At 47.0% G+C, this 10,732-nt stretch overlaps 1 protein-coding gene across 1 annotated transcript in view; it reads left to right on the forward strand.

The window, feature by feature from the left end:
• The first annotated feature begins 339 nt into the window (after positions 1-339).
• Positions 340-10,732, forward strand: part of DESI2 (desumoylating isopeptidase 2) — a 45,170-nt gene continuing 34,777 nt past the window's right edge. Inside the window, exon 1 of the mRNA XM_083176233.1 lies at positions 340-803. Within this exon, the coding sequence (XP_083032359.1) occupies positions 747-803 (57 nt within the window). The 5' untranslated portion in view covers positions 340-746. The remainder of the gene's footprint in view (positions 804-10,732) is intronic.

The raw sequence follows: 10,732 nt of genomic DNA on the forward strand, positions 1-10,732 counted from the left end.
GCCCCCACCCCGACTAGCCTGGGGCCCTGGTCATCCATAGTGTGATACTATCCATGGCCAGTTGCACTATTGCCATCGATGGCAAAGGCAACATGACCATCCTATGCTGACTCATGGGCAGATTTATTAAGCTCAGTGAAGTGATAAAGTGTCTTTTTTATACCGGCCAATCAGCTCCTACCTGTGAAGTTACAGGCTTGGTTTTAAAAATGACAGGTAGGAGCTGATTGGCCGGTGATAAAAATCAGACACTTCATCACTTCATCGAGCTTAATAAATCTACCCCTGTGTCTCTGCTGCACGTGCGCTCTCCTAGCCTTATTGTGCCTCCGCGGCTTCCGTCTGTGAGCAGCACGGCTGGCATGAACAGTCACACTGTGTGCTCAGAAGCTGCCATCCATCACACAGCCGGTAAGCGGCGGAAGAAGGGGCAGCGGCTGCGCCGGAACTACATTGACGTAGTCATTGTTTAACCCTAGCCATGATGTTACTATAACGGGGGAAACAGCGCGGAGCAGGGCTGACACCGAGGTCCGGAGAGGATGCGGCGTACACTCGGGTATACCCGGCCACCTCCCCTCCTCCATCACCCCCCGCCATCACTGTGACCCCCCCTGACCCGCCATCTGTCGCCCGACTGTAACCGACTGACGCGGCTCAGTAGCGACCGCACGCAGCGCCAGGTGCCTGAGGAAACGAGGAGCGGTGTCCCAGCAGCAGCAGGAGGCGGCTGCTCCCAGGGTTACATGAGGCGAGGGAGAGTGATGGCCAACCAGCCTGTGATCCTCAATGTGTATGACATGGTGAGTGTGTGGTATGGTGTCAGCACAGGACCCCTCAGACTGATACTGCTGTCCCATCTATCTCTGCCTATCCATGTCGGCTTCACTATAACATTTAAATGTTTGTGCCGCCTCCCTGCATTGTGCTCTTATCATGTCATGTTCCCATTCATTACTTCTTGCTTCCTAATTATGAGATGGTAACTGTGTTGTATGGGGTGCAGCACATGACACCCCCCCCCCCCCAACCTTTCGTTTGAGATCACACCCATCCCTTGCTCTCCCGTTACCATATATCTGCTTTTCTATAACACTCCATGTAGCCTCTTTGTTTTGTGCTGTGTTACCATGTTATTGTTCCCATTCATCACTTCCTGGCACTTCATTGGCTCCTACCCCTTGTCCCCTGTTTCCTACTCTACCCCATGTTAGAGCTGAGGAAGTGCTGTAGCGTTATAAGACCTGGAGATGAGCAATGAGGTTATTTCAGGTTTTTATTTTGTTGTTGAGTCAGTTTAGGACAGAACTGGAGAGTGATGATGCTACAGGCAGAAGAAAGTGTTGCTTAAGGGAAAGAGTTGTAGCCATCAGTAAAAGGCCCCTGCTTGTGTTTAAAGTGGTAGTTTTGTATAGTTTGTGCAAAATGTTCCTGAGGTCAGTTCTATGCAGTTTTCCGCCTTGCACATCACACTGATGTACAGTAACAGCAACCATTTCCTGAAGTCTTCAATGGGGTACATGGTGGCATTAGCGGTGTTGATGGCACTATGCAGCCATTGCTCAGAATTAGTGTAAATCTACCTCGTAGATCTCAAGGAAAATCAGATGTGATCTTTAATTTATTGAACATTTGCTAATGATTGAAATAAGATTTTACAGACCAATAAATGTTAAATACATATTTGAGCATGTATCAGGTTGAGGGGAGGAGGATAGGAGGAGGGAGGGGACTACTTTGTCCATTCTCTTTACCTGCTGCCTCATGTCCTGCCCATCCCTGCCATGCTCACTTCTTGCCTCAGGTCTCCTTACCTGCACCTCATGTCGCCTGTCTGTCTCCCCTTCTAGATTGTAAGCTCCTTAGAGCAGGGCCCTCCTGTTCTCACATTACTCTTCTTGCCTTTCAATTACAGCTCTCTTAAGGGGTGTACACACGGGGAGATTTTGACTAAGCGATTTCGTCTAAGCAATAATAGTCTATGATCTAGTCAAAATTGCCTTGCCTGCACAGTCAATATATGCTTTGCAATTTCTGCTAGACAATATTGACTAAGCAGAAGAAAAATATGGAGATTTTGTGTAACCTTCTAGGAGATTTTGACTATATAGTCAAAATCTCAAGTTAAAAGTTCTCCGTGTGTACACCCCTTTACTCACCTACAATCTATACTTACATCTATTCTCATTCACTTCCCTGTATCTCAGCTGTATTGTGTACCAAGATTTGTGCTGTTTTTGTGTTTTCTGTCACTGTTCTGTATACCCTGTACTGTTATAATGTGTTCTATATGTACGGCGCTGCGTACCACTTGTGGTGCCTAATACCACTTTCACATCGCAGACCCGTTTTAAAAACCGGTATTTTAAACCGGTAATTAAAACGGGTCAGAGCCTTAATAGTGGCCAGATTACCGTTTTAAATGCAGTGTATCCTCAGAGCGAGGACGCCGGGGAAGCAACGAGTGATTGACGGCGGGTGCGCTGCTAGCCCCCTCCGGCGGGGATCGCTCCTGGACGCGGCGTATCCTGTGAGAGAGGACGCCGGGGAGCAGTGAGCGAGCGACAGCCGGGCGGGAGTGCGGCTCCCCGTCACAGGCAAAAACCAGCACCAACTCCCTTGAGAGAGGACGCTGGGGGAGCAGAGAGCAAGAGACGGCCGGGTGGAAGTGCGGCTGCCTCCCCCCAGGCAACGATTAATACCGGCGCCTGTGAGAAAGGACGCAGGGGAGCAGAGAGCAAGTGACACAGTTTACTTCCTGGTTCTGGGCAGTGACACCACGCAGGGGACAGCCTATCAGTGCTCTGTAGCTCTGTTCTAAGCCTGAAATACCGTTTCATTGAAACTGTACACATTCACATAGCAGAAAAAATGGCAAGGAACCGTGTAGGACTCTGCTTTTTACACGGTTCGAAATGCCAGTTAAATTGAAACGGTAAATCGGCTGTGGTGCATTCACAGTGCAGCCTTAAACGTTTTAAAAAGGGAAAAAAACGGCAATATACCGTTTTAAAAGTGCGATGTGAAAGGGGTATTATATATAAAAATATAATAATACTGTAATGGGGGGGGGGGGTTAAGTTCCTGTAGAAATGATAGAAATCTGCCAACTGTTTTACCATGTATAGATCGGTCTACTGTCATGTTAAAGCTCTCCTGTTACTGTATTTTGCGATCTACTAGCTGCCTTTACTTTTTGTATTGATAACCTCAGTTTGCCCTCTACAATGTGTCATGCGAATCCTCCATTCACTTTGTATGTGCTTGTTCTGTTTTTATGTAGAATGCTTACAAAACCCTGGAGTTTTGTGGCACCCTACAATAAAACAATAGTGACACTTTTCACCACTATACAAAATACTTTCTTAGTGGTGTATTTTTACTTTCTTCACATATTCATTTGTTAAACCATAATTTATAGTTTCACACTCCAGGTTATTTCTGGGGCTGTAGTGAGCTAAACTGTAATACAGGTCGAGTCTCCTGTATCTGGAGATCTCGTATCAGAAATATTCCAAAAGCCGTGTTTTTTTTTTTTAGAATGTATCAGTTTTTTTTTTGGGTACTTGTGTATTATCATGGCGCCCACTACTCCATTTGCGTAGAGGGCTATTCAGGGTAGTGAAATAGCATCGCATTGCATGCCATATTGTATGGCAGGAGATGCAATTTTCCTATGTAATATATTCACTGCTCTGTGTCAGTGAATCCATTAAAAAGATAGGATGCAATAAAAAATCGCATCGTATGGCATGCGATGAGATATCGGCTCTGATGGAACCTAGAATATTGACATATAATGTCATTTATTTTGCCCCCCCCCCCCACTATCCACATCATCCCGAAGCGTGGCGAGCGCAGTGGTACGCGTCCGACCGACCTTTTCATACCCCCACTATCCACGTCGGTGTGGAGTTGATTTTATATAGTGTGGCGAGCCCGAAGCGTGGCGAGCGGACGCGTAATACATGTAACATAATACACGTGCACTGGCCACACTATATAAAATCAACTCCACGCCGACGTGGATAGTGGGGATATGAAAAGGTCGATCGAACGTGTACCGCTGCGCTCACCACGCTTCGGGATCACGTTGATACTGGGGGGCGGGGGGTCATTAATAAATGACATTATGTAATTTAATGCTATAGTACATTAAATACCATTATAAATGTCAAAATCGCATCGCATGCCATACCATAATGGCATGCGATGCGATTTCACTACGTTTGCGTACGTAGTAAATTCGGGCGCCGTGATAATACACAAGTACCATTTTTTTTATTCCTCTCCCTCCTCTCAACCCCCCTCCCCCGCCAATTTACCAAGTTCCCTATGTCCACGGCGGCCTTCAGAATCTTCTTCAGCAGTCCCTTCTGCAATGCTGGGACCGCTGAAGAAGTTCCTGAAGGCCGCCGGAGGACCAGGTAAATGTGTTAAAAAAAAATATATATATATTCCTGAAAAATCCCTTATCCAGATTGCTTGTGGTCCTCAGCATTTCGGATAAGGGATACTTAACCTGTATTGTTTGGGCTTAAGATATGCCATCTTTTATCCACCAACATGAAGCTACTGGAACAGATTTTGTCAGACCTCTGTTAACAGACACAAATGCCAGTTTCTGCCCAAGGACAGATGCTAATTAATGCATTTTGTGCTGCTCCGTCCTATTCTGGGATGGTTATAACTTGGCCGGATCTTGTCTTTCCATTAAAGTGGACATTTTTGGGGCAGAAACTATGCTATCACATGGATCCAGTCTCATTGCGAGGGGAGGCGTTTTTCTGCTGGATATCTTGCACCTAGCTTGGGGATGGTTCAGTTGCCAATACTAAAGGCTTGTGGCATCTGGCATGAATCAATGGGAAGCATTGCTTTTCTTCTCGCAAACTCACTAACCTTGCATTAGTCCTACAGATGTTTTCTTTAACATATGTTCGTAAAACATAATTCCTGCAACTACAGCCACTTTGCTGTATCCTCTTTATGTGAAACTAGTAAGCCATCACGAAACAAATGCTTCGAAAGCTAGTAGATGTAGTTTAACTTGCTGCCAACAGATGGCAATGTAAGCCTGCTCAAAGAAAATGCTTCCAAAGGTAGTAGATGTAGTTTCAGTCGCTGACAACAGATGGCAGTATTTCGGAGCTGCATGGACACTAGGTAGGTAGATAGATAGATATTACTACTTTATATATACAGCAAATTGAGATAACTAGTACTATACAGTACATGCTATCAATCTTGGATTATGCTGCTTTCCCACTGCAGAAACGGGTAAAGACCCTGTATTGTTAAATGGGACTTTAAAACGTGTCTGAGCTTGAAACCCCTTTCCCACTGCATGTTGTAAACGGTATATTACTGGTTAATGACCGTTTTTGTACCATTCACATTGCACCCGTTTTGAAAGGTACAAAAACGGTAATTCACCAGTAATAGACCACCCATCCCATGGTACCTGTCCTGCCCCCCTCCTTGGAACCTGGCAGCTGGTACACCTGGTACCCCCGCTCCCCCCCCCCCCCCCCCTCCCCCTCCTCTGGTACCTGGCAGCAATCCATCCAGGCAGCGGGGCAGTGCAGTAGGCAGCGGCGCTCCTAGTCGGCAGGTCCCCCAATAATGCATGAAAGCATCATGCAGAAGGAGGCAGCAGCTGGTGCACAGACAGCGGGGGCACTAGGAGATTGTCATTTCATCGGCGGGGGTCCCTACTGCAAATGGGAAGTAGCGGAGACGCTCATTAAATATGCACATATTTAATTAGCAGCTCATTACATATGCTTCCACCTCCTGAGCACGGACCTGCCCGGATCCTCAGTGCCCCCGCTGTCTGTGCACCTGCCTCCTCCTGCATGCCCGGGAACTGCGGACTAGGAGCCCTGGCACGCCCTCTGCCTACTGTGCTGCCCGGATGGATCGCTACCAGGGGAGGTGGGGGGGGAGGGGGGGAGTACCAGCTGCAAGGTATCGGTGGGGGTTGGGGGCAGGACAGGTACCAGGGGAGGGGGAAGACTATTGTGGGATCTTAAATGCTGTTTAAGACCCTTTCCCACTGCCAAAAAAACAAGTCTTAAATGTGTAGGATTCTGCTTTTTACCATTTTAACAAATACCGGTATTTGTTAAACAGGTAAAGCAACCTGGAGCTTTCCCACTGCAGCTCTACCCATTTAAAAATGCTAAAAAAATATATATATATATTTACCGGTTAAGAGCTGCCGTGGGAAAGGGGCACACATACACTAGAAAAAGCAAACATGTTTAATGTTTCCCAAGTCGTTGGACAATGTTTTGGCCGTTTATGTCCGCACATTTTTCCCTCACACAAACTCTCACATACACACACTAAATGTATACCACATGTCTTGGACATAACACCCCCATCCCCCGCCCACCACACTCCTCCAAGGCACTTACCTGGTTCCCAAAAAGGAGGAGGAGGAGGAGGAGGAGTAGTATGAAAGGAGATAGGGAGAGGGGCCATCTGGTAAAGAGCCCAGTTCATTGGTGTCAGGTGGAGGGGCCCCAATAATCCTGGACTGCTACAGCAGCAGCTATAGATCAGGGAACTGTGTGAGCCTGACTGCTGCAGCCCCGTTGTATATGTGGACACAGTGAGTGAGTCATAACTGTCATGCGAAGGTATCAGAGTGGCTGGCAACATACTTCTGGCCACAGGCTTTGCACAAGAACAGCGAGCCTGTGACCCCCAAACAGCTGACCCTGCTACATTTTAACAGCACACCCAATCTGCCCGCCCTCTGTCAATTAAAGCTGCTGCTGTGCTGTGCATCAGGTAGTGCGCGCTTAGTGCGCGCTATCAGGAGCGTGTAGTTCATCGTGAGCACGCTCAGGAGGGATGGGATCTCCCTTCTATGCGGGGAGGGGGTCGTGGGGTCTGGATCTCAGAGATGCTGCGGGGGGGGTCGTTGAGGTGTCCAGGTCGTGGCGAGGGTTACACTACTGTCCGCAGCTGCGTGGCCTCCTTAGGCAGGAGTCAGGACTTGGAGCCGAGACACACTGCCGCTGCGTGACAATATCTGGTCGCCAGGGAGAAAATGCTGGTCGCCGTGGTGACCTGGCGCCTGGGTTTTATCGAGCCCTGCCATAGTGTGATATACACTATGGACAAAAGTATTCTAGAGTGTGACCATTACACAGAGACTGTAATGATGTTGTATTAATATGCAGTTGGTCCCTCTTTTGTAGCTATTACAGCTTATACTCTTCTTGGAAGGCTTTTGAAGTGTTTCTTTGGGAATTTGTTCCCATGCATCCCTGAAGAGCATGGATGGTGTAATTGTTAACATCACTGCCTCAAAGCGCTGAGGTCACGGTTCGATTCCCACCATGGCTCTATCTATGCAGAGTTTGTATATTCTCCCCGTGCTTGCGTGGGTTTACAAATAATTGATGGATAAATAAAGTACTTATGAGGTCAGAAACTAATGTTGGAAGAGAAGGCCTCACAATCTCTGTTCCAGTTCATGCCAAAGCTACTCAATGGAGTTGAGGTCAGGGCTCTGTGCAGACCAGTCAAGTTCTTCCACACTGAACTCATGAAACCATGTCTTTAATAGTCCTTGCTTTGTATACTGGAATAGAAAAGGGCCTTCACCAAATTATTGCCACAAAGTTGGCAGCATAGCATTATCTAAAATGTATTGGTATGCTGAAGCATTAACATTGCCTTTTACCTTTGATAAGGAGCCTTCGGTGGAGGACCAGTGAGACTGAGCAGGTACTGTGGCATTATTAGTAAGGGGCAGAATATTATGTTGTCAGTGGCATTACTGTGCAGAGCATAATGTGTTGCAAGATTACTGTGTTGGGCTTAATATGGTGTAAGGGCCACTATTGTGTCGCAGCAAGACTGTTCTTTGTTCTTTTTTGTGCAAAGACACGTTGCAACAAGGCCACACCTGCTGTTTAAGCACTTGCATGCAAATACTACAAATTTTGAATGTATATGGGGGTGGCGTGCATTTTTTACTGTTTGCACTTGGAGCCAATTTGTCTAGAAAAGTCCCTGACCTTATACTCCTATCACACACTGCTGTTGCTGTATCATCAGCTGAGACTCTGGCAGCCATGAGTCAGTCAGTTCCAGCAATCTGGCAAATTCAATGAAATACCCCTTTCCAACTGCAGCTCTTACGGTAATTTGCCATTTTTTTAGCCCTTTTAAATGGGTAGAGCTGAAGTGGGAAAGCTCCAGGGTGCTTTACCTGTTTAACAAATACCCGTATTTGTTAATTGGGTAAAAGCAGCGTCCTACACATTTAAGACTTGTTTTTTTGGCAGTGGGAAAGGAAACCAGCGGAGGAGGGAGACCAGTGTGGGAAAACAGTTTAGAGACCCTTTCCCACTGCCCAAAAAAGGTTCTTAAACCCGTTTAAGACCCTTTTATTGGCAGTGGGAAAGGGTCTTTAAACTGTTTTCCCACACTGGTCTCCCTCCTCCGCTGGTACCCCCCCCCTCACCTGGTACCTTGCAGCTGGTATCCCCGCTCCCCCCTCTCCCCTGGTACCTGGCAGCAATCCCAGAGATCTGGGCAGCGCAGTCTGTGCTCAGGTGGAGGAAGCAGGTCCATTAGGAGAGTGTGATTTAATCTGCGTGGTCCCTGCTGCAAATGGGAACTAGTGGGCCGCTCATTACATATGTGCAATTGTAATGAATGGCACATTCATATGTGCATATGTAATGAGCAGGATCCGCTGCCTCCTAGTGACCCGTGCACGCCCACTGCCTACCTCGTTGCCAAGTACCAGGGGAGGGAGAGAGTGTTACTAGTTGCTGCCTACTGCATGGTATATTACTGGTTAATTACCGTGTACCTTTCACAACGGGTGCAATATGAAAGGTACAAAAACTGTAATTAACCAGTAATATACCGTTTACAACATGCAGCATGAATGGGGTTAAACTTGCTCTGACCCGGTTAAAGAAACGTTTAAAAAAAAAAAAATCCGGTCAGAGCAGGTTTGGCAGTGGGAAAGCAGCATAAGTAAAGGCCGCTGTCATTGGTGACAGTCATTTTGATAAACTTTTACTGTGTGTGTATATATGTATAGTGTGTGTGCACTTAATAAATGTGTGTATCTAATTTTTTTTTTTATTAAGCGTCTCAAAGATTCACAGCTCTGTACAAGTGTCTTACAGACAAATTTGTTGCATCAAAAACGCCGGGTCGCACCCAGGTTTTTGATCCCTGTTTCAAGCCGGGTGCGACCCGGCGTTTGCTCTCTTTACACCGCCCGCAGTCCCCCGCTGCAGCTTGGAGATGACGTCATCTCCAGGAGCCGATCGCCGGGACCCGGACCGCGCGTGCTGGGGGCAAGCCCAGCACTAAGGTAATCTGCTTGGCTGCCCCCGTGCACCCCCCCTCCCCCCAGCCCTTGTCCGGGTGGTGAATGGATGCTGCACACAGGCATCCATTCACTTCCACCGCTGCTGCTGTCTGCAGAGTATAGCAGACAGCAGCGAAGCCTGTGTGTGCCCCCCGCCCAACCTGCGGACACCGCTGTCCGCAGGTTGTACGTCCCCCATTGATGTAAATGAGAGCCAGGTCGGGTGACCCGGCATACCCATTTAAACTACCCTCTACCCAGGTCCTAGCCGTGTTCTACCCAGGTCAGGACCTGGGTAGAAGTCCCGTGTAAAGGGACAAGGCGTGTCCCATTTAACCGCCGCTGACCCGCCGAAGACCCGGGGTTTTGCTGCGGTGTAAAAGGGGTATAAAGGACAGCTCAAAGAAAAACATAATTAAATCTACAGATTATGTAGCAACAGAAAGGAAAGAGGGCCCTGCTAGCAAAAGGCTTACATACTTAGTGTTCACTCTATAAATTTTTTTAGGGCAGGGTGCTGACCACAGGGAGGGCACATATTTCAATTGTGAGGGCACATTTTAATTTTAAAAGGGCAAAATGAATGCGAGATTGTATGTATGTATGTATGTATGTATGAAAAAAAAAAAAAAAATATATATATATATATATATATATATATATATATTCAATCTTATTCTGGCAGCACAGAACTGACTACCTATACTAAACTGGCTGTGGTGACTGAAGCACTTACCAATGAACAGACTTTGTAGACTATGCTGTCAGTTACCGCCAGGACTGAGAAGCGCGGCACTGTCAGTGCAGCTAGGGAGACTGCAGGCAGGGCTGCCATCAAAAATTCTGGGGCCAGGGACAGACAATATGACACCATAATACTCATTACATATTACATTACACGCTTTAATGCCTATGACACATTATGCTACATGCCGTAAATGCCAATTACACATTATACCAAACACCGTAATGCCCATAACACATTATACCAAACACTGTTATGCGCATTACATATTATACCACGCGCTGTAATGCCTATTACACATTAAGCTGTTCTCCTGTACACTGTACTCCTCGGCAACCTACGGAATCCTGGGTGTCGGAGAAACACATTTACTGTCTTATATTAATTTATTTATATATAGTAGAGAATAGGTGTCACTCCCCAGACTTAAAAAATGACACCTGGAGACAGGGTACAGGGGGTGGAGTGACAGAGGGCCAGATGAAGGGGTGAGAGGAGGTGATGGGTGACGTGACGAGCTGAGGCAATGGTACACGTGAAAAATCCTGGGATTATTGTGTACTGTATGTTTGAAATGGATATTACTAGCACAGAATAGGAATCCCTCCAACACAAATATCTGTACTGGATGG

This window comes from Crinia signifera, chromosome 3 (genome assembly GCF_055691185.1).
Source record: "Crinia signifera chromosome 3, ASM5569118v1, whole genome shotgun sequence".
NCBI classification, from domain to species: Eukaryota; Metazoa; Chordata; class Amphibia; order Anura; family Myobatrachidae; genus Crinia; species Crinia signifera.